Here is a 24,563-nt window from a genome sequence, read left to right as displayed (position 1 = left end):
GCAGAGGCGCATTGGAAGTGCTCTGGCTGTGTGACACAGCAGTAGGAAACAGCTCCTATGTAATCTCTTAAATATTGATTTGTCTGCTAAACTTTGGGACATATATTTATCTCCAAAGAAATTGACTCAAACTTCTCTCTGTATCTCCCTCTGCCAGCTAAGCCTAACCACACTGAACAGTCTCTAAAGGAAGGCACAAGGTTTAAATTGCATTTTTGAAATATCGGGAGATCCTCTCGTAAAAGCCACTGAGTGCAAAGACAAATTCCTTTGCAGTAAAGTGATTATTTTGTGTTTAGATGTGTAATTTGTTAACAATCTCTGCACTTTTATTCAGGTATTCAGTGTACAAGGACCCAGCAGGGTGGCTGGAAATCAACCCTACCAATGGCACCGTTGGCACCACAGCTGTCCTGGACCGGGAATCTCCCTTTGTGCAGAACAACGTCTACACTGCTCTCTTCCTGGCCATAGACAGTGGTAACTATTACTATTATTAATATTATTATAATTAATATTATTATCCATAATATCCTGTGGTTTTCCTGCTTGAAAAGTTCTGTTCTGGAAGCTGCACGTGTAAAATTAACCATGTGCTGCAGCACTTCCCTGCGTGGCCACCTAAAGGTATTAGAGATCATTGTGGAAAGCAGAGGAAAGAGGAATTACCTTAAAACTTCAAATTTAGAGCAGCTTTAATTTAGGTTTATACCTCACACATTTATTCCCACACTGATTTCTTAATGCTAGGTGCAATTAGTCTAGAAACATTCTTGGAAAGTAATAAATCAGAGTTAATAAATCATCCTAATCAGAGTTAATTTCTTCACAGTATTTGAGCAGTCAGCATGCCTGAGGCACCTAAATACCAATAACAATGCATCCTTGATATGCTGGATTATAATCTATTCAATGCGATAACAGTGACAATAAAAACATCACTAAACCCCTTGTTAAAATGCAACAATTTTTGCATATTGTGTGTATTAAAGTTCCTTCTGTCAAATAGAATCCAAATTAAGCTATCTAGGGAAAATTCAGTGAGTGACTTTGGAGCAGAGAAAGAAAGAGAAAATCCTGAACATTCCAAATCTCTCGAGCTAAAGGCATAAAATAAATAAAAGATTTGCCTGTAATATTACAGCTAATATGGTAACACTTTTTCACAGCTGCAGCTGGTTTAGCCCTGGTGATGAATTGTAAAATGCTCATTTTAAGAGAGCAATTCTACATTTTTGTAAGCACATGACTCAGGGAACATTTGCAAGGCTTGACAGGAGAAAAAAAATATCACCTTATGTAGAACAGAAAAAAAATTCTGCTGAGATGATGATTTACTTATATATTAATATACATATTTTCCTTAGGAAATTTCTGTGGAGAAATGTAGTACTAAACATATTTCTGTCTTTTACTTGCTATTGGATAGAGATGATTTTTTTTTTTTTTTTTTTTTTAATGCATCTTAAAACCTGGTGCGCTGGGAAATGTCATCTCACGATGAAAGTAAAAATTTGGGATATTACTGAGGGGTTACCCAAAGGACAAAGTTGTGTTTTAAAGGTGAAGTCAGGCGTTGTCAAAGAGAACAGATGGAGAAAGAAACTGAGTGGTTTTGACTGTGGGAACCAGCCTGAGTAATGTGGATTTTGGGGAACACTTTTGTGCTGCAACTTAGGCCTTGCTCATTTATGCAAACCCAGAGCCTCGCTGCTTTTAGTTCTTAGATTTTTTTTTTTCCATTCTGGAAAAATGAGAGAAGGGAAAGTTGTGCTGAACAGCAGAGAAAGAGAGGGAAGGAATCCTGTTCGCCTGGGGTACTGAGCCAGCACCTGATTCCAGCCCCTGTAGCTGTGTTTATTTGTGATTGTGCAGCTCTGTTGGTGCAGGAGTTCATCTTCTCCAGCACCATAAACTCCTGTGAATGTTGTGGTTACACACCACATGTGTGCATGCAGGACTGTGGTGCTAAGGGGTTAATAATAATGGCCATTTCAGAGAGCTGCTCTCCTGCAGTGTGCAGCCCTGCCACACGTGGAAGTGGGAATAAACAGAAGAACTTAATTAGCTCATATTAACCTTGTGCCCTGTATCACCTCTGGATTAATTACCAGGCAGCTTGGGGAGCACCTTAAACTTAGAGATGGGCTGGCAGGTGGAAAAATTTTCTGCTGGCCTTCATGAATGACTCTGTGGCCAAAGCAGCCAAGGAAGTTTTGAGTTGATCTCAACAGCTTGGGGGTCTGCCTCGTTCCCTGCAGGGATGACTGGGACTGACAATACCCCCGGAAAGTGATCCCAAACTTATTTCCAGGCCACTGACAATGTGAACTAGCACAGCTGGGAGACCTACTTCATCTCTCCAGCCATCACAGCTAATGCCCAGCTTGAAATATTGCATTAGATGAGAAGCCAAATTGTGGCAGAATGATATGACATGAATACAGAATTATTTCAGGACTCAAAAAGAAGGTTGTGTTAACTTAAAAAGGGAAAAAAAAAAATCAGGTTGAATGTAACTCTCTGCATTCTCTTCAGAGCAGCATTGTCCACAGACTGCAGATCTCTTTCTTCAGGGTAATAAGTGGAGCCTGTCTAATACCAGTGGATATGCCTGGGACTTCTCAGTGAGAGGGCAGCCAAAGGCAGGATTAAAAATTGTCAAATGAAATAGGGTAATAAAGTGAAAATTTAGAGGCATTTCCAATAAAGCAAGTCATTTGCTTGGGCTAACAGGCTTGGGGTGAAAAGGGAGGAGAGGAAAAAAGAAATAGTTTTCCAGAAATTCCTTTTTCAAAAGCATTCAGTGGAGGTCTTTATTTCCTTTGGCCTCTCATCTTATGTCTGAGTCAAATCTGAGATGTGCTGGCACAGGCACTGAGGAAGTCTGGGCTGCCATAGGCTTTGCTTTCCCTTCCTGGGAATACAGAGAGCTCAGGCAATGCCCAGGGCACAGCCCAGCAGTGGGAATGGGTACCCAGAGCAGCTTCCAGCCGAGCAGGCACTGTGAGCTCTGTGCTAATCTTTACCAGAATTTATAGTGATTAACTCTAAAATCACATAAAGCCTTGTACTTAGACATTGCTGAAGTACCTTAGCCATATCCTAAACCATAAACATTATTTAGTGTTCATAGCATTTAGAGTTTATATGCTTACAGAAAAGAATCTGTTGTCCCATTGTGTTCCATGATCACCTCTTTATAAAATAACTGTACATTTGAGTGCTGTCCTGGGTGAAGAGTGGAGACAGCTGAAAACAAACCCCACAGTGATCCTTTTTCCGTCCCCTTTTGCTGATGTCAACAGAGAATCTGTCATCAGTTCCAGCAGGCACTGGCTCCTTGTTATTACACTCCAGTGCAGGGAGCAAGTGCCAGGGCATTATTTTTAATCTGTAAAGTGTTGGATATTTCTGTCACAAGTAAAACCTGGAGCTTTGTGCTTGGTAGTTCTTTGTATAAATCCATCACACCTTTCTCTATTTTTGGGATATCACAAAACTGTTCTTTACCAGTAGGACAGTAACAATGAATGGGGCATAGCAAATGGAGTCACTCCACTGCAAGAAATAATTTAGCTCTTTATGAGATTCTTTTTGACCTTTACGATATTATTTCTCAGCATTATCAAACTAACTGCAGGTAGAGGTGGTAAAGTAAGAATTATGTTATTCCTGATCTAAACAGTTCCTGTACCTTTCCAAACACTCTTAAAACAATGTGTAACAGCAAATTTGATGGAAACAGTGTTAATTTATAGATAATAAATTTTGACCTTTTATGGGGGCGCATTGCACTTTAAAAATTACTTTTTGGAAGAAATACCCTAATTTTCTCAGTACATTTGATTTCAGTAAAAGGTCAATGTAAGTGTCTTTAGAATTTGAAAACTTTTTATTAAAGACCTGTGTGGACACAGAGTCTCTGGCCTATTAAAGAAGAAATTAAACATTGGTGGGAAATACCATGCAGCAGAGTTAACACATTACAGTGTCATGAACTGTGTTTAGTCTGAGAATGAGCTGATAACAGGGCAAAGTCAGGTTTATGCAATCTTGGGAAACATCAGAGATTTCATTCAATTAACAAAATTGCTAACAATGGTACATTTTATTTCCTGGATTTAGCCCTCTAATCACTGAACCCAATTTGGTGTCACAGAGTTATTGGGAGCTTTTCTGCCAAACACACCTGTGTGAAACACAGAGGAGAAAGCATTTGAGTTTGAGAAACCTGTGTGGAACAAACCTTCCAAATGTGCTGTGTGACCGTGCTGTGGTGTCGTCCTGCAGGTTCTGGTACTCACTGGGAAACTTGGGATGAGGATCACAAAGCAGAACACCTGTACGTTTTTCTCATAAGGAGAGCCATGCTAAAAACTCTCCAGGAAAGGTCTTTTTTTCTCCTGTATTCTGAGAGTTTGAGTCACAATCTAAAAAAAGTAAGGGAGGAGTAAACCATGTCTGGAGGTGAAGATAAAAATACCTGGAAAATGTGTGAAATCTTTAAAAGATAAAATTAGTTTCTCCCTTTCCTTTTAGAGGCATGAATAATAATTTATCCCCAGATTTACCTTATTTATGCAATAATCCCTCTTTTTTTTGGAATTAATATTGCATTTTGTAGCTTTTTCTATCTCTTTAGAAACAAAATTTTTTGGTTGTTTTTGGTGGCTCGAGTCATGGAAAACCCACCTATGCTGTCCAAGACTGTCACGTGGTGACAAATAATGACACACTCATCTTGCTGGTCAGGTTAAATGCAAACTTAAGTTGAATTTCACTTTTCCCATGCCACCCCAGTGGGGTCCCACCCACCCAAAGCCAGGGAGAAAGATTCTCCCAGCGAGAGAGTCTGATCCAGTGTGAGCATTCCAGCTTCCTTCCCTGCCATTCCTATCACCACGGGGCTACTGGGACAGAAATTGGGAATATGAGAACTTCTACTGCATTAAACAAAGAGAATAAATGTCATTAAAAGTAGCTTTAGGTGTGAGTTCAGGGTTTGCCTTGCTCTACACTTTGCCAGTTAAAAAAAAAAAAACAACTTCGACCTTGCTTCTCTGACTGTGGCCAGTTGTACTTGTGAGCTGTGGCACTATTTCAGTTTTCCTCAGCAAAACGAAAAAGTCCTGAATCAGGGTCTAATTTTCCCTTGTTCCCGTGTTTCCAAGGCCCAGTTGAATCCAAGTAATCCTGGAAATCCCATTTATTGTGCAGGTCTTGGCACTGCTAATCATTAAAAATAAACCTTATTATTCTGTACTCTGTGTGGTGAAGAGTTACACATAACACCCAGAAAAACCTGGAGGAAAAAAGAGTTGTGTGGCAGTTTGCAATTAGAACTTTTCCTTACATGTATCTAACCTGTCTTCTTGCTTCATGATGTACCTAATTAAATTACCATAGATTGATTCCACCTAAAACACGCTATTTTTGAAGAAATCAGGCAATTAGTTACCATGGCAACCCAATTAAGCCAGTTTTATACCCCTTATCTTAATTGCTGTATTAATTGAGAAGAGAAAATAAATTGAAGACTCATCCTTTTCTTGCCATTTTAAATTTCAGTAAAATATGAATTGCACACAAAATATTGTTTTAATTTGTCATCACGGGCCCATGATTAGAAAAAGAAATTAGAATGCTGAAAACAGTATTTAAGACGGATGGCGTGTGTCAGTAGCAATTTGATATGCTGAAAGAGCTGTGCTCTTTTGAAATGCAATTACTCAAAAATAGGAGCTGCATATATTATCTGAGGGGATGAATGAAGGGTTGTAACTTTGGAAGATTATTTATTTTGTGTATTTTACAGAGCATCTCTATGTCAATATATACGGAAAATGCATAGGAAATTTGGACTGATGGGGAGTTAGGGACTGAGATGTCAGCATATGGTTTTGAGGAGAGCAGTTTTGTGAGTAGCACACCCAGATTTTGGTGTCTTCCCACTCTCCTGGTTCCATTTGCTTTGGCTGAACCATTAATAGGGCTCAGCCTGAGCACGGGATGGAACGGAACAGGGCTGTCTGCATGGGATCCCTGCCTGCAGTGAGGGGACTGCTGCCAAAGCACCGAGCACACACAGATTTTCTGAGCGGAAAAACAGCATATGGAGGGGGAAAAAAACCAACGTGAGGGATGAGACAGAAATTTGTGTTTAGATTCTCAGAGCAGCATCATTAGAAAGCATGAAAAGCACTGTTCTCAGAGCCATCATTTGAAAAAGTGTGTGTAAGTCATGTGAGGAGCAGCTGAGGGAGGCTGAGGAGACACCTTGTGTTGCAATTATTAAAGGATCAGGGGCATGGATCATTGATAGAATTATGGGATCAATAAAAGAACTGTACAAGCAATAGGCCTGCAAGCAAAAGGCCTGTGTGTGAGAAAAACTCTGCATGAGAAAAATCTCTGTGAGAACCAAGCTGGGAACAAGAAGGGAGTTTTGAGAAGGTACAGCTGTGTAGATAAGACCAAGGGAGAAGGGGAGGTAAACACTGAATTCTTTTAATCATAACATAACTGTAGAAGCTTGCCAATGTAAGTCCAATTAGGTAGAAGTAGAAATGCGCTTTGATAAGCTTTAAGCCACTTAAGAGTTAACAAGCTGGTGTACTATGTAAGTGCCTCTGGATTGCTAATAAACGGAGTTTTGCTCTTATCAACCACATTGGTTTTGGACTGCAAGTAACTCCCCCCGCTGGAGTCCCGGGCCTCTCTTCTTTTTACAATTCCAACAACCTTGCAGTTCCCTACAGACCCCTGACAGCAGCAAGGCTCTTCTCCCAGGCAAGCAGCGACAGGAGGAGAGGACACAGCCTCGAGCTGTGCCAGGGGAGGGTCAGGCTGGACATCAGGAGGGATTTCTGTGCTGAAAGAGCTCTCAAGTGTTGCCAGGGAAGGGAAGAACTCCAGGGACGTGGTGGAGCCACCACCCCTGAAAGCGTTCAAGAAACCCCTGGAGGTGACACTCAGAGGTTTGGCTGACCTGGTGGGCTTCAGGCAAAGGTGGGGCTCGATGAGCTTGGAGGCTTTTCCAACCTAATTGAGGGTGGAATAATTCATTCTGTGATTCTGTTTCAAAGAGAGAACAAAACGTTACCTGGCCTAAGCATGCACTGCCCAGTCTGGCTGCTCCAAACTTCTACAGCGCTCCTTTCTTTTTGTCTCCTCCTTCAGGCAACTATGAAACTGAAAATAGAGAAATTGGTGAAAAATCCACTCCCAAGGAGATATCCTAGGCAGTCCTACATTTTACAGTTAAATGGCAGTAAAATGAAGGAAATTCTGTAGTTTCTGTAGTTCCAAGCTGACCCCAATGTGACAGAGATTCAGACGGAGTTTATGGAATTCTGGAGAGAGAAGGTTTCATTCAGGGTGAGCCAGGGGAAAGGTAATTGTGCCAGAAATTAACAAACCCACACTCTTAGAGGATTTTTTCCATGCTGAAATATGAAGAAAAATGGTTCTTTCTAGAATTGCTCCCTCATTTTGTATCCTTGCAACTTTGTTGCCCTGCAAAAAAAGGAGAAGCAGTGGGGGGGGGAAAGTGTTGGAATTGACCTTTTGGGGTCACATCAGTGATAGTGCAAGCGGATTAACAACTGCTGCTAAATGGCAAACCATAAATATTCTGGTAAAATTTGGAATAAGTGAATTTCCACTCTTTCAGCCCAAGAGGGAATCCATATGGCAGTGGGGCCCTGCTGGCCCCAGGGCTGAAATGGCCTTGTAATTCCTGCATCATGGCATAAAAGTGTATAGAAAATTTGTAATAATTTGATGGGTCTGGAAGCTTAATTTAATAAGAAGAAATAAGTACAGAAGGTTTTTTATTTACCTTTCATAATGATCAGGTGAAAAGAGACGGTTCATCCTCCATTCTTCTTAAAATCTCTTAAAATAGCTTCCAGAAATGCCATGGCTTAGATCTGCGTGGCAGCTGGATTCCCTGGAATGGTTGAATTTTCTTCTTTGGAAATTTATCAGCTATTGCCAGAATCCAACCCTTCTGATGTTCTTAAATACGTAAAAAAACAGAAAACATATTAGTTCAAATTAAATTCCTTTTTTTCCATATTTGTTTCTAAGTAGATTTTATGTAAAGGCATTTACATAAATACTCATTTGCTATAAGACTATGATATAAACCATAAACCTAAATATAAGTGAAAACACAGCTTCAGGGCCTCCCAGCCCTAACACCTTTTGACTTCTGTGTCTGACATTTCTCTTGTCCGTTGGTTATCAATGCTTTGTTCCCCAGACATGCTACTGGACAATTTATATTATTTGCAAGGAAACTGACTTTCATCTGGTTTATTTAAAGCATGTGAAAAAGTTCTTTTTTGTGTTTGATAATCCTTACTGTCCCTTGGGCAACTCATTCCACCTGAGATCAGGTTTGGTGTCAAAATAAAAAAAATCAAACAAGAAGGGAGAATATTTCTTGAGGATTTTCTGTTGGTTTTCACAAATTAAACGAAATTGTATCAATATTCTTATTATATTAAATTTGTTTTAATATAATTTGAATATTAAAAAATAATGTCCTATTCTCAGAGAAAAACATTGCAAAAAATATACTTCAGTTATTCCAAAGAGGGCTTATAATTTAAGACTTTATACTAATAATTCTGATATTATTCTGTACAGCTTTTCATTAAGATTCAAGCATTAAAAGTATACAGAGTATCTTTTTCTATAAGATTTCTTTTCAAACTCTTTTTTTTCCAACTGGATGTAGCAACATGGTCATTTATGCTGGCAGCACTCAAATCCAATTTAAAATCTACATTTCCTGGTAACAGCCCCTTGCATTGGAGACTCCAGTTCAGCACCAAGCTATGGCTTTGTTTCAGGATGAAATTATCCATTCTTCGGCCTCTGTTTTGGCAGCTTTTACACAAATCAGTGATGCTTTTTCACTCCTGGGATTGTCGTGGTGTATTCCCAGATGTGCCACTTGTGGGAGTTTGGAATTCTCTCTGTCCCCAGTGGCTCTAAAGGCACCCAAATAATTAAAGTGCTCAGCCTCAGGAGGGGTGGCCAGTTCTGGTCAGTGGCAAATATGGGATCGGAGCTCTTTGGAAAAGCTGCTCCCGAGGATTGTTGGACCCTTTAGGTCTTGCTTTGCTCATTAATTTTGCTTTCAGACACAAGGTTTGACAATAAAAAATAGAAGAAGTTTTAGTTTGGAATTAAAATATGCTGTGGGTACCTTTCCTTTCAAAATCAAAGGCGCCTGGAGATCATGGGATTTTGAATTATTTCAACAGCATAATACTGTCAAATTTACGAAAGTCATATATTCCCAAAGGATGAGTTGTGACCATTTTTGCTTGATTCATTTCTTGTTATATTTTTATGACACGCGTGTTAACAAGCTCCAGTTTATGACCCTGACATTTGCTTGTTTTCCTTTTGGAGGTCTTCATAAATCACAGAAAGATATTTTGTTTAAATCATTATAAATAAACCAAGCAGAGAATAAGTCATTGAAATGAACAGAAGCAATTTCCTTTCTCTCTTTTTTAAGTGTAATATTTGCCCAGCCCCTGAACCATTCAAAGAGTGAAACATTTACACGGCAGGGAGAACACAGCCGTATCTGTGTGTGACAAAATAGCAGGACATCCATAATGCTGTTGGCTTCTTCATTTCAAAAGGCAGATTTTAATATTACTGACTTCAGAGAAAGATAAGAAGGGCAGTGCATAAGACATTATCAGTCCAGTGTGGAAATAATGCATTCAAAATTAAAGACAGCAGTTTAATTAAGTGCATGAAAGGCTGCCTTTTATGATCATATTTCAAATACTAGAATGTCTTTTCATCCATTCTGCCATATGACTTTACTTAATAATATATCAAGAACAAAAAATGTATTGGAGTCTTTCTGCAAATTCAATTAGTCCAATAAAAAGTGAAAAATAGTTTCTTTTTCATTAAAAAGAACTCAACCCTAACCCTTCTGATGACAAAGTGCGAGATGAGAAGGGAGGGCAAAGCTGGAGAAGGATGAACATTCTGCCTTTGTGATGCATTTCTGTGCGCAGGAAACAGATGAAGTGTCACCATCAGTAACATTTGTTATTGGAAGGACTAATTGCACTCTGCTGCAGGCAGTAGTTTATCAGATCCACACCACGGGGTGTTTGCTCCTCCCTCGGGATGCTCCCCCGGCACAGCGATGTCTCCCCGGTTATTGGGCTGCAGTGGGCAGGGCGATTATGCTGAAGGGAGCCTCTTGCAGGCTTGAACTGCGAGTGCTCTGGCACCTTGCCCTGGTGCTGCACAGGTTAAGAGCAGCCTCTTGAATCCATTCTGCCTGCGAAGGGTTTGTGCTCAGGGAAGTGCAGGGATCACAGTTCCCTGTGCTAAACTAGGAAAAAAAAAAGGAATAAACAACCCACGAGTGCAGCATTTCAGTGCCGGGTACAGTAAAGGATGAAATGTGCGTTCCAAAAACCTCGACGTGATTTTAATGGGGTGCCAAAGGGAGCTGAAAGGAGCTGCTGTGCTTTAGGCTGAAGGCAGTGGGTGACTGGCTCAGCCACGGCACACATCTGCAGTGACTGAAAGTTATTAGCACTCGTCAGCTCCTGGGTGACCCCTGTGAAATGAGGTGCTGGTCCCAGCCCGGCTCCCAGCAGGCAAATTCTGCCTTCCCAGCTCCCCCAGTGCCAGCGGGGCTGGTTTGTCAGTCACAGCCCTGGCACAGAGCCTTGTAGTGGTACCACGGTGAATAAACAACACCCTCACCTCTGCAGCTGGGCACTCAGGTCAGGGCTGAGGCAGGCTGGCAGATCATTTGAGAAGGATTGAAACTGTGCTGCTACACGGGTAAATAACTCATCTCATTTCCCAGAGCTGCCTGCTGACGGGTTTCACTTCTGCTGACATAAGTCCATGTGGCCCTGAGGGTTGTTAGGAATGGTCTGGTCCTGTTCTGCTTCTGGGCACCCACCCCACAACCTGATTCCTCTCTGCTGACACTTTTCCTCTTCCTTGTCTTATTCTTGGTTCTTTTAATACTGTGCTATCTATCCAGGGGATGGTTCCCAGTATGTTTCTCTCAGTATGTGCTGATGAACAGATTCTGTTCCAGATATCTATTCATGTCCTACTCTCATTTTAACTTCAAAATATTCCTCTCCCAGAGGTTTCCTTAGAATAATTTTCCATACTGTTGAGAATCAGACAGGCTTCATTCTGAAAATGCAACAGTGAATTTATGAGAGTGGCTCATCAGGTTTTTTAAGCAATAATTTCCATATAAAAGAGGTAAGAACAATAAAAACTATTTCCCTTTGCAAGCCTGCAGGTGCAAATAAGAGCGAGAGTTTATGGAAATATGATTTAATAAACAGATGTTTGTTTTTTCCTATAGGTAACCCTCCTGCTACGGGTACAGGAACTTTACACATCACCTTGGAGGATGTCAATGACAATGTCCCATCCCTTTATCCAACACTGGCAAAAGTTTGTGATGATGCAAAAGATCTCAGGGTAGTGGTTCTAGGAGCATCAGACAAAGACCTTCATCCCAACACAGATCCATTCAAATTTGAACTCAGCAAGCAATCCGGCCCAGAAAAGTTGTGGAGAATCAACAGGCTTAACAGTAAGGCTGTAACTTTGATTATTGTGTAATTATTCCTGCACTCCTCTATCCCAGTGTACTCCCCCTGAGGCACTGTAGGAATTCAGGAGCAGTTTTGCTTGAAAATCTTGTAGGATGGACCAACTGCTGCTGCTTTACCCTGTGCTGGATCTGCTGGGACCAGCTGCCAGTGGAACACACTGGTTCTGAAACCTGAAACTTCTTCCTTTCCTTGATATGTTGGCTGAACTGTCTTTTATCTTTGTGTTAACGAGGGGCTACTAATGACTGATAATTTTGTAATTCATGGCACAGGATTTGTTTGCACAAGGTGCACAAGGCTTTGCTATAGGACAGCATGAAACTCTTGCATGGGCTTTAGCAATGTAATTGAAAAACTTCCTAATTTTAAGTATTTGAACTCTTCACAAGTAAAATACCCCAATGCATGGGACTCCACATGAATGGTAAGAGGCTCATGAAACTGCAGAAGGTTTGTATGTCAAACTGTGGCACAAGTACATTATTTCTTCTTAATGTAGATTATTCCTATTTCTTTTCTGGAATGTATTATTTATCTCTGCCACACTCCAGTCTTTTAGTTCATGTCACAGTCTTAGAAAAAAACTAAAGATGGATGTGATGGTTGTACCTGCCTGCAGGACAAAGGGGAGGAGCCTTTTTCTTGGCTCTTCTCCAAACATCAAAGCACCCCTCTGTAACACCCTAAAAGAATTATCACACCCACCTGGGTGCCAACAGCTGCTGTGACCCTCAGTTCCCCAGGTGCAGCAGATCTGTGGGTTTGGAAGGGGCTTTACTTCCCTTCCCTGCCTTCTCAGGGAAATTGTGAGAATGGTTCAGCAGCTTTGTACTTCCTGGCAAAAAGAGTTATTTTTTCCTTTGGCAAGTAAATTTATTCTCTCTTCTTGTTGTTTTGGGGGTGACAGGCCCTAGCATTTCATTAGTATATTCATTTTCACAGGCAACTTCTGCCAATAACTTTTAGACTAAATAATGTATTTAAACAAAAGGGGCTCTTACAAGTCTTTCTTTTGGTGGGGTTTGGAATAAGTTTGCAAGTAGCTTTCAGTCCATGAAAGAATTTCAGTTCTGTCTCTTCTTCCCTCCAATTCAATTATTTTTTCTTAGTGTATTCTCATTTTCTTCCTAATTTCCATAAATAACTTTGACATGTCTGATGTTGCTTGCAGATTCCTCTACCTCTCCAGACAACCAACATTTGGCTAATTCTCCCCTCATCCTTTGCAGATACTCATGCCCAGGTCATCCTGCTTCAAAACCTGAAAAAGGCCAATTACAACATCCCCATCTCAGTGACAGATTCTGGAAAACCTCCTCTGACCAACACCACAGAACTGAGATTACAAGTGTGTACCTGCAAGAAATCCAAAATGGACTGCAGTGCAACTGATGCTCTCCATATCAGCCTGACCCTAATCCTCCTTTCACTCCTCAGTTTATTTTGTAAGTCTTTTGCTGAGCTGTAAGTAATGAAGTGTTGTTTATCTGCTCATTTGTACTCTGCACAAGAAAACCCTCCAAGGGAGAAGTTAAATTCATACATTGATACCACAATGCATAAGTTTGGGCTCTTTTTCCATGAGGGAGTAGCTGTGAGAAAGATGGGGGGAGGGTTTTTTTAAATAGTCAAAAAAAAATAGTAATGAATGCCTGATTGTCAAATTAAGAAATAGAAGCAATAATTTTCAAAAGAATCAAAGAGAATCAGAGCTAACATATGACAAACTAAGAAGTACCAGCTGTAGTAGCAGATTTGTGCAGTGCTTTCTTTCATCTCTCCCCACTTGAATTCAATTCAAACCCAGAAAGAGGAGATTAAAGGTGTTCGTGTAACAATGGCTGTTCTGGGTCACCAGGAAAATGAGGACTGTCTGCTTCAATCTATTCCTCCACATAAAATGTGCAAGTGACTGGAACATGAGGAACTTATTTAAGGTTCTGGGCTTAGAACCACCCAGAGCTGATAATCAAGTGGCCAGTCTGGGCTGGAGGGCAGAGAGAACTGACAGGTAAATGAAATTTCTGCTGCTTCTGAGAAAGCTTTCCAAACAAGATTTACAAAATTCCTAACTTGAATTGGAAGAAGTGGAAAAAAAATTAAAATTAAAAATCCCAGAATGACTCAGAAGTAGGAATTCAAAGCTGTGGAGTCCACAATCTAACGTGGGTGTGTCCCTGGCTGGTCCTGTGACAGCTGCCAGCAAAATTTTTGATGCAGTGTTAGTTTTGAATTCCTAATCTGTTTCAAAGGCATGATAGTAAATTAACTATACAACTCTGATAGTAAATCTGTTATTCAAGGACTGCTACCATCATCTTATGTTAACAGAATACATTACGTGGGGACTTAAAACCTGAGCCATGGTGAAAGGCCTTTTATTCTCCACGAGAGAAAACCTGCCACGAGGCAGGGACAGAGGTCAAGGGAGAGATCCTTTACACATCTGAGGCTTAGTGTGTGCTTGATTACACATCCTGCCCGTTTTTTTCCTTCTCGTAGACTCCTTTTATCCCAAAAGGTTGGCATGAAGGTCATTGTGAGTGAGCTGGTACTAGCTAAGGTTTGTGATGCTCTTTGAAGATGAAAAGGACTATATAAATGCTAAGTGCAAATTCATGTTCTTAGTCTCAATCAGTGACATCTAAAGTATCTGCTTTGGCTTTGGTTCAGCTGTTCTGGGTTCAGTCTCCTGGAACCAAATGCAAACTTCAGCTGTTAGGAGTAATATGTTAAAAATATTTGACAGGGTGTGACACTATTGCAGCAGTGATATAAATATGCAGCCCATTGATTCAAATATATTCTTGTTGCCACTTCATAAATGTTGCTGCTGCTACACTAGGCATGACTTTCACTGCTGGAATTACTTTCTTATCTGACATGATTTGCACTTGGACTTTATTTACATTAATGCATCTGCTCAGAATACAATGAGGTAGCGAAAAGCTTTTTGCTTTGGAAAGTTGTTCTTTTCATGTTGGTTTTTTGCAGCCCTCACCAAGAAGTCTGATCATTTTCCTTAGGCTGAATTATAAAGCCAGTTCTAAGTATTGGAAAATGCTTTTTGAGTTGCTCTTCTTGGCTACAGGTCTTGTCCAGCTCAGCTGTGGGTGGAATGCAGCCCCTGGCATCCCAAGCGTATCCCATAGCTGCCATTCCATCTCTGGAACTGTTACCTAACCATGCCTATGCAAAGCCAGCAAGCACCACAGCTCTCACGAGCACTTTCCTCAGGTGTGGATGACTGCATGGAGACAGGAAAGAATGAGGCTGGGAGCCAGTGAGAAGAATGTGGTTCTGTGTTTGAACTTCCCTGAAATGAGCTGGTATCACCCCATTCCCAATTCATTTCCACACACAGATTTTTTATAACCGTGATTAGCTCCATTGCAATGTTTTGTATAGTCCAAATATTTATCAGAGTAATCAAAGATTACGATGCCATAAAAACAAAGAGAACTTTAGTGCTTATTGAACAGATGAAACGTCCCATTTCTAGTGGCAAGTTATGGGTTTAATTTTAGCAAAAGCCCTTACGTGGCTCACTTTGCTCCCAGTGTTTGTGTTTTATGAGGCTCTTGTTCCTGGGAGGTAAATCCTTCAGTCAAATGAACTTTGTTATTCATGCCAAAGTATTTCTTTTTGTATTTGACATCTGGTGTGAGGATAGATAGCCCTCGGAAAGAGCCGTTCGTGGGAAAAGAGCTCTGCATGATTATCTTTCCTATAGAAAACATCTTGGTATTATCATTTAAATGGTGCAATTATTATCTATACTTAGAACATGTACCTCCTTCGTAAATCATGAAAGAAGTCAGATGTGGCAGATTTCTGAAGTGTCTGAGCACACAAGTGAAGAGCCTGATTAAAACTGAAATGGATGCAAAACCCAGCAGTTTCTCCCATTCTGGAGATGCCCTACTGTGCTCACTATACTGAGGGATAATGTGATACAGACTGCAGAGTTGCCCAGAAGCCCTTGGAAAGGTAGATATAGTTGGAAGAAAAATTGAGGAGTTCACGACAGCCAGAAATAGAAATGATAAAAGGCCAAACTATAGGGGCAGATTTGTGTGACACAACAACGAGGTGCCTGGTGGAATTAAAAGATGATGAACACAAAGTTGATTGGGAAAAGGAGCATCTTTGCGTATTTGTGCTTAACCTAATTACGACTGGGAGTCAAGCTGGAACGGCAGAGAGTGAAGAGGCAGAGGAGTTTCCAAAGTTACAATAGGTAATGGTGACAAATATTGGAAAGAATCCTGTCACTTGTCATTAATGCAGACCCCATGTTTAAGATGAGACTTCATGTGGTGGCTTTTTGTCCTCTGCCAGCTTTTCCTTGCCATTACTGGAGATGAGGCAAGGAAAAGTTCAGATATAATTCAGAATTTAGTAGTTCAGATTGAGGAAAAAAAATGGAAAAAACAAGCTGGGATACTTGTCTGGGAGGGGGACTACAGGAATCAGTTACTTGAGGAAGGGAGTGAGCAGGGGAAAGTGAAAATCTGTCAGGAGCGTGTCTGGTGCTGGCTCTGAGGTTGTCCATGGTGTCCCTGAGTGCTGCATTGTCTCAGTCATCTTGTGTTTCCAAGCTAAAACAGCTCTGTTCAGAATTAATGGAACCAAAGGGACGTGCTCAACACCACCAGAATTATAAACAGGCTCCCTCTGGAAGGCTCCTGAGTGTTTTAAGTGAGAGAGAAGCTCCAACATTCCATAAGGATGAGGGATGGAAATGGAGGCAAAGTGAAACAAGCCAAAACCGAATTTGTTCATATTGCCATAACAAAGTCAGCAACAAAATCTCCCCCAGGCCCTGCAGGAGACTGAGAAAGAGCCACTCTGGCTAGCAGAACGAGGTTTTAGATCTATTACAAATTATTTATATTATTATTGGTATTTAAAGGAGTATTTGAATTCTGGGCTTTTGATTTTATAATAACTATTTCACTTAATTGCATAATCATAGAATGGTAATTGCATTTCATATCTTCTTTTATATTCTACTGACATTAAAGGCCACGTTAGATTCAAAAGCGTGGAATGAAGGGAATAAAAGAACAACCAAAGGCACAATAGTCATGTCAGGAATATTTTACTTAAATTTCCTTGCTATAAAGAGACTGGGATTCGAATACTCACACTGAAAAAAACCCCAATTTTTTATCTTTTTTGACGATCAACCATGGATAAGAAGCTTTCTTTGTTCACCTGGCCAGTGGACTACAAAGCTGTAAGTTGACTTGAACTGAAATAAATAAAATGTTCCATTATTCTGAACAGAAAGTGAGGTGCCAGACTACAGGGGAAATGCTGCCATAAAGAAATTAAATAAGCTGGAGGTCTCTACATTGCAATTAATTTGTGAAAGTCAGGGTGAAAGGCCTCAGGTGTGTTTGAAAAACAGAGACTTGCACAGATGTCTGTGCTGCGATTGCAAAGAAGCCTTAGAGATACCCCTGAATTTAATTTCCTATTAACTTCCACAAACTTTTCCTATTTAGAGCTGGCTGTCCCTCACTATATTGTTTTTTTCTGATTTGAGGAATGCAGCTACAGGGCCAATAGAGAAAACACAGGTTGGGGGGTTTTTTCCCCCTTGAAAATGATGTATTTGTTATTAAACCACTACCACAAAACAAATCGAATTATATTAAACTGGTGGGTTTGAATTTCCATGAACCTGGACAGGCAGAGTTAATCCTGCAGCGTTACCTCTCACCCAGCTCATTTTTCAAAGCAACAGCAGCCCCTGAATCTCTTGTTTACCCCGTGTTATTTGTGCAGGAACATCAAATGGCTGAAAAGTGAAACAATGCATTCCTGAATGGCACCAGAACAAGACAAATCAGAGCAGGTTTCAAATGGAACAGACCTTTAAGGTCACTGCTCTTTTCATTACCAGCACAGATTTGTTACCTGCACATTCCCACTTTTCAGCCTTTATTTTGAGTTACTTGGCTTAGTTTGAAACAGTCAAGTTGCTTTTTTTTACTTCAGGACTCAAAAATTCAGTTTTTACAGTAAAATTTTTGGGTTTTCCCAAGAAAAAAAGAAAAAGTTCATCCTTGTTCCATACAGTTTTGAAGAGGAACCATCAGAGGAAGGGTTCCCAGTAGGTGAATTTGCTAAACCAAATACTTCTTGTTTGTTTCTTTGTTTGTTGGGTTTGGGTTTGGTTTTTTTAGCATTTTAGGTTGTCTTAGCGCTTTTTAATCTTCTACAACAATTTTCTACTTTTCAGAGTAGTGTTATTTAAAAATAAGTTTAAAAAAAAAGATCAGTTTAATTAACAAGAGTAAGGAAGTTTGCCAGGTCCATTTTCCCATTTCTGAGAAATGAAACGTCCCTACTTTGGCTAGCATTACAAAAACCATCAAAATGGGGAGTGTTTTGCTATGAAAGGTGCTTTATTGGGGTGGCTGGGGGTTTTTCTGCACTGCTCTAATTTGAGTTAGATTGGTGCATTAGAGAATTACCATGTAGGTACCTAAAGTATCACCTAAATTATGCTCTCCAAGTAATTTGAAATTGCTGATATTTAGTGAGTTCCAGTGGTGTAAATCTCACCTCCCAAACCCAATAATAACAGCAGCAATATCCACTATCACTCCTTACCTTTGTTACAGATGCTTTGGCCCACATTAACATTATTATTATTTTTGCTGCTAATTATCACTGAAATAGATGCTTTCTTCCATGCCTGTATGAGAAATACACCATTTTTATTTGTGTCCTTAACGATTTTGTTTGATTATTAAAGAAAGGATGGCTTGGGGTTTAATGGATTTCTTCAATTCAAGCCAGCCTTGATTTGAATTTCCTTGTTAACACAGAGCTGTGTCCATTCTTCTGATTCCTCTGCAGGTTTATTCAGTCCTGCAATGTATTGTACAGTTGGCTTTGGGAGCCCACCTAAAGTTAATGGGTCTTGAAATGGCCCAGAAATCCATATGGATGTCCATAATTGGAGACAGGATGTTTGTACACCCGGTCGGAGAGACAAGACAAATAGAAATGCCCCCAAATTGCACATCAGCATATTTAAAATGTGTTTAATAACACTACATTTTATTGAGTCAATTATGTGGGAAATGGCATTTTACACGCATTTGAAACCGTCCAAACATGCTCCAGAAGCGCAGAGGTGAACAAATAGGACAGTTCAGAAGCTGTGTGTTTGGAATGCAAAAGGGAGCCACGTTAGCAGCAAATGCAGCTCCTTCCCTAAGAGCTGCAATATTATTCCTGGTGGTCATTCTGGAGGCACGAAATGGACATTTAAAGAGATTGGTTTGATAGGCCACTTAGTGTTGTGAATTCAAGTGAACACTTTTATGTTTTCATTTTCTCAACAGTACTTCACAGTAATTGTTGATATATAATATTTTGTGTTTCTTTTCTGAACAACTTCTTAAAGCCACATAAATATCGAATTTCAGATAGTTATCATCAGAACTGCTGTGGAGTGGCCTATGATTAAAAACTAGCATTGACTATATGACCAGTTGAAGTATTTTTTTCTGCCATTAATGGTCGCTATACACCATAGGACATTTGTTTCTTTTCACTGTGTCTGTCCTTGGATATTTCCTCACTCTATAACATCCAAATAGCTCAATGTAAACAGCTTTCTATTCAGATTTGGGTGGGATATTAAAGATCAGGAGGAGATTTGTTGTGCCTAAAGGTTTGATGGTGTTGCCTTTGCTTTTGTAATACCCAGTGGAAACTTACAGAGCCATTTAAAGGGCCACTGATGTTTGGAGCATTTCAGACTACATCTTAAAGCCTTACTTTATCCATATAACTGATTGGGATATGGCATTGGTTGGTATTTAGGTAAGTGCCATGCTTAGGAGTAGTTTTTCAAAGAATTTGAAATGAGCAGCTTGATACCAACACAGCCAACCCTGGCAATTTTCTAGTTTGGTTTTTCCTTTTCTGTGGTTTCTAAGCATAATACATTCCTCTAGTTTTTATTCTTTCTCAATAAGAATTTCTTCAGATGATTAATTTAGGATTTCAAGAGGGGTTTAGCCTATACCTACAGATCAGAATGTGTCTGGACTGTTCATGTCCTACTTATTTAAAACTGATGGTAACCCGTGCTGTGCTGCTGTGGGAGAGGAGATCTGACTGCCTGAGCAGTTTCCACTCCTTTAAAAGGTGGGCTCCCTGCTACAGCTGATGCATTTCATTCTCAGCATCCATATGAAGAAATCAGCAGACTTGTTCAATGCTGCTATTGCAAAACTGTACTTATTCATTTCACTTGTTGAATATTTTCAACCATTCAGGTCAATTTATGAGATTAGAGCATGGGAAAATATCCACAAAGGCTGTAGGCAGCCACCTCTGCAATTGTTTCATTTCAACAGAACTGAAAAATGAAGGAAGCATTTATTCCCTATTCCCAACATTGCTTTGGGAAAGTATCCAACTGAAATTCACATCAATTTAAAAAAATAGTAACGGACTACATCTTGGCCATTCTACCCTAAAACTACCCTGCCTCCCACTAAGATTCTTCATAGCCCTGGAGAACAGGAATTACATTAGAAGATGTTTTATTTGATAAACCTAGGGGAGCACTGGGCTGGGTAGCACACGGCCTTGTATTTCTAAGCAAGGAGAGTCGGAATTTTACTTCACCTGAGCAATTTTTCTTTCAGAGAGTGTTTCTTTTATGCACTTCTTAAGAACAGCTCATTACATGGGGACATGACAGGGAAGAGGAGAGGCGCAAACGAGGATTCAGCAGTGCCCTTGCCAGGGTCAGAAGAGCACTTTGGGTTCCACCAGCCCTGCTTTGGATCTGTCACTGCAGCCTTATAATAAAATACAGAAATAAATATTATAATAAATATAATTATGATAAATTAGCAGTGTGAGACATATCTTCTGCTGGTGTCACTGGCACATTTCCCCTCTGCCCTGCCAATTTGGGCTGATTGCAGAGCACATGGCAGCATTTCAGTTTCTGAAGTTAAACACTGACACTGATTTACGAGAGCCCACCGAAGCTCTGAGGAGAATTATGAGACACTCATTTCACACACAGCCCTAATGCACACGGTGCTTTTCCTATCATTAACAACTTTGAAATAATTTCTCACATAAATGGGAAACAAACTGTGTGTGATGTCATAAGCTGCAAATTTTCAGGATAAACTCATTTACTTTTGTAGTCCTTATAAACTTTTGCCCAGGGTGTTATGTCCAGTGAGATCATCAGTTTGCTCTGGCTGATATTAACCCCAAATTGCTTAATAGCAGGATTGAAAACACAGGGGACCTGTCTGGAAACAGTCCTTCAAATTCAGTGAGATTTGGGGTGAAATTTATAATAATTTATAGGCACAGGGTGAATTTATAGGCACAGTGTTTCACACTGTGAAACTTCTGGTGTTGAAAGTTACCCATGGCAAATCACCCAGTGATGCACGTGAAAATCATTTCTATTTTCCTAAGTTCAAGGCTAAACTAATAACTATGCATCTAATTAATGACCTTTCCTAGATGGTAAATCCAGGAAAGAAGGACCTGGATGTTGATTAGCTGCCTAATCAGAAACACGGTGCTGATCTCTTCTATCATTTTTGTTACCTCTTTAGCATTACTGAGGTTTCAATAAAGTCCATGATGTAATGTAGACTTTTAATTATGCCAGATTAATGTAATATTTCTGATGAAAGGGTAATTGAAAGAAATGGAGCATGCCTGAGCTGAACTCCAAACTCCAGCTGTGTTAACTCTCTTATTTTAATGGGAATTAAAGGATGAATGCATTTTGGGTAAAGCTCATTCCTGTACAGAGGGTCAGCGTGAAACTTAAATGCCTTTAATTTTTATGAGGTTTTAACTGCAATGTAGAAGCAGAATCTGTGTAATAGAGGGTGAGCTTGGTCTCATAAGGAACACATCTTTCAAAGGCTTTTAATTACTCAATTTAGACCTGTTTCTTTAAAATAATCAGGGAATTGAGTCACTAATATGTAAATATATTCAGAGAAAGCTCAGGCTGCAGCAGGGAAAGCTGGGAAACACCAAAGCATTTTCTGAGATCAGAAGTTCTGCAAACACCATTGCTAATTGGCTGATGGGAAGAGTTCTGCTGGAATAAGAGCTCTTGGCAGCCTGAATCGTAGGGAATGAATTTACATCCTGCCAGTTGCTTTTTTCCTGGAATGCAGATTATGAAATCTTTGTCTTAAATGATGTGCTTTTGTTTCCTTCATTTTCTCCTGTCGTGTAGATCAACAAGAGGAGCAAACCTGGAGTTAGCCCACTGTGAAAAAGGCTGAAAGGGAGCTGTAGTCATTGAGGAAGCCAATATTAGGAACCACTTGGGCTGAATTGGGTGGATTGCACCTTTTCAAACCAAATCAGCTTTTGAAACCCCAGTTCAGGGCTGTCCCTGGAAAGTTGGGCCACCAACACCAACTCTTCCAAATGCAGTCAACATCAATAGACTTTGGTTGGAGTAGAAAGAGGGGTTTTGTTCCATTTAGGTTTCTAAGTCATGAGTCTCCCTGCCCTGAACTGGGCACTTAGACCTATATCCCCATAGCATAATTATTATTAATAATGCTATTAGTACCTTAGATCCAGATAAAATCCACAGTGTTTGTCAGTTTTCTTGACCAGCACAAGCAAACATCCTCTTCCAATGCCAAAGCACTGATGCCAACAGCCACCAGCTGTTTATAAGAACCTGCTGTGCTTTCTCATCTGAGCCCATTGACCAGGAATGTAATAATTCAGAAACACATGGCAGTAACCCTGCCTTTTTCGCTACTATCTCACTGTTATCTTTGCAGGGATGAGGCTGAATGTGTCTCTCAAAATTGGTGAAGATAACATTAGAGACTCAAATGAGAGATATTTCTGGAGAAATAAGTTCCCTGTAGCTGTGCTCACTTAGGTGCTGCTGGTGCATCCCCAGATTCCCAAGAGGAAAGGTGGGAGGGACCAGGTAAGAGCAAAAATTCCCACCCCACACCTTTGTGGCTTGAGTGCCTTGGGCAGCAACTCACTTGTTGTAGGTAATTTCTGTCAAATCTCATCTAAACCAGCGCATGGCGTGTAATAACTCTTGAGTGCTGAGGCCAGATATGGAGACAGAGCTGATAAAAAGAAAATAAAATAATTACTAGGCCTAATTATCATTAGTGTGCAGATCTAAACCTGCCAGGCACAGGCTTACCAGGGCATTAAGTTCTTAAAGGAAATAGTTCTCATTGATCAGCAAATGTGCTCCATGCATGCGTTATTTGCACATTTAATGCTCACAGTGTTTCTGAAATGCTAATATATTTTATGACCTATTGCCAGCAGCAATCATCTTTAAATCATATGTGTTATAAAATACATAAGAATGGGTTAAAAAAAAAATTAAAAACCAGTGCAACCCCCTCGAGTGAGTGGATAAACACCAGAATCCTCCAGGTGAGCTGGTTAGAGCTGGAGCTCAAATAAGAAGTAGACTCTAAAAATTTGGCTCTGTGAGAGCATTTCTGGAACTTTCATTTGTTCCTTCTTTATGGGTACAATAAAGAAAAAGAAAAGCCAACATGAAAACTACAATTCCTATACAGGAAACATTAATAAACATTGGAAATCCAGCTGGGAGAACAGACAGGTTTTAAATAAGGACCAGAGGCTCACAGCTCCCCAGTGAGTTTATAACAGAGCAGTTGTGTTGGTTTCAGTGGACTTCTTCACATTCAGGGTTGAGTTTTCTGGGCAGTACTTTGGTTATCCTTGATTTCTGTAGATTTTATGTTAAGGGAGTTACTGGCCAGAATGTTTGGCCAATTAACACCTTGCATGGCTGTATCAGACTCCTTGCAGAAAGTAAATTTGTAAACTGATGCTCTGTTATTAACCACAGGCACTAAAAGACTGATGCTCTGTAGGACAGAAGCAATTTCCAATCCACTTTGTGTGCAACAGAAAGAACCAAGATAGATTTGATCTTGCATATTCTTACTCACCCAAGATGGTTGGCTACTGAAATTTTACAGAGCATAATTTTGAATGTTGGATCTGATTTTCAGAGGCAAAAGCTACTCCTTTAATAATCCACCTGTGCAGAAGGGTCAGTCATCATTAATGGGTTCCAGGCAGTCCTTGGAATCAGATAATTCTTTTAACACACCTTCAGTCAAGGTTTAGTTGAATTCAGAGTGGTCTTGGCACCCTTGGCCAGTGCCAAGGGTTTCGTGGAAGTGTCAGCAGAGGCAGATGTTGGGACACAGCTTTCTACAGAAGGTGCCCAGGTTTCTTTGAAATCACGTCAGGGAAGTTGTCACCACGGGCTGTGAATGAGAAGAAAAACAGGTCATGCAGGGATAACCCAGAAATGTGCAGGGAGAAAGAGGCAGAGAAGGAGCCACAGAGATTTTGTCAAAGTGGTAGAGCAGGAAAATGCTATGTACAGCACAAGGCTGGCAGGAGATGAGCACACAGCAGCTTCAATTTGTCAAGGGCTCAGAAGAGATGCTGCAAACCTAACTGAGAGCCTGGGTAGGAGATTTAGCTGTTTGAATGGCTATAAAAGCCCTTTGGGACAATGTGTGAGAGAGAATCCTCTAGATTGACATAGCCTAAATATACAGACCTCGAAAGGAGATTCCATGACAAAAACCTCCTCTGGTTTGTTTGTGCTTTCAGGCTCGAACAAGAGGCAGGATGATGGTGTTGTCCTGAGCAATCAAAGGACTAGAAGGGAGTGCTTTAGGGGGAAGATTTAAGAGTGGAGTTGTAGCTGTGCAGAGCTGTCAGCTAAACATCCAAAAGGTATCAGAGCCAGAGGCTGACATTTTAGACTAAATGGAAAAGCAGGAAAAGAGAGTAAAGTCGCAGAACTGCCAGCACCAGTGTGATTGCTGAGCAGGA

General features: G+C 40.3%; 1 protein-coding gene across 2 annotated transcripts in view; it reads left to right on the top strand.

Annotated features, from left to right (window-relative positions):
* The window catches only part of CDH13 (cadherin 13), a 449,314-nt gene that overhangs the window by 416,726 nt on the left and 8,025 nt on the right, over positions 1 to 24,563 (top strand). Inside the window, exons 11-13 of one of the 2 annotated variants that reach the window (XM_008638691.2) lie at positions 338 to 480; positions 11,396 to 11,629; positions 12,881 to 13,096. In XM_008638691.2, the coding sequence (XP_008636913.1) occupies positions 338 to 480; positions 11,396 to 11,629; positions 12,881 to 13,096 (593 nt within the window). Of the gene's footprint in view, positions 1 to 337; positions 481 to 11,395; positions 11,630 to 12,880; positions 13,135 to 24,563 lie in introns of those variants that run through there. The other variant, XM_017741000.1, reaches the window with a different exon arrangement.

The sequence above is a fragment of the Corvus brachyrhynchos genome, unplaced genomic scaffold, assembly GCF_000691975.1.
Source record: "Corvus brachyrhynchos isolate BGI_N302 unplaced genomic scaffold, ASM69197v1 scaffold26, whole genome shotgun sequence".
Classification (NCBI taxonomy): Eukaryota; Metazoa; Chordata; class Aves; order Passeriformes; family Corvidae; genus Corvus; species Corvus brachyrhynchos.
This window is presented reverse-complemented; position numbering and strand designations above follow the sequence as displayed.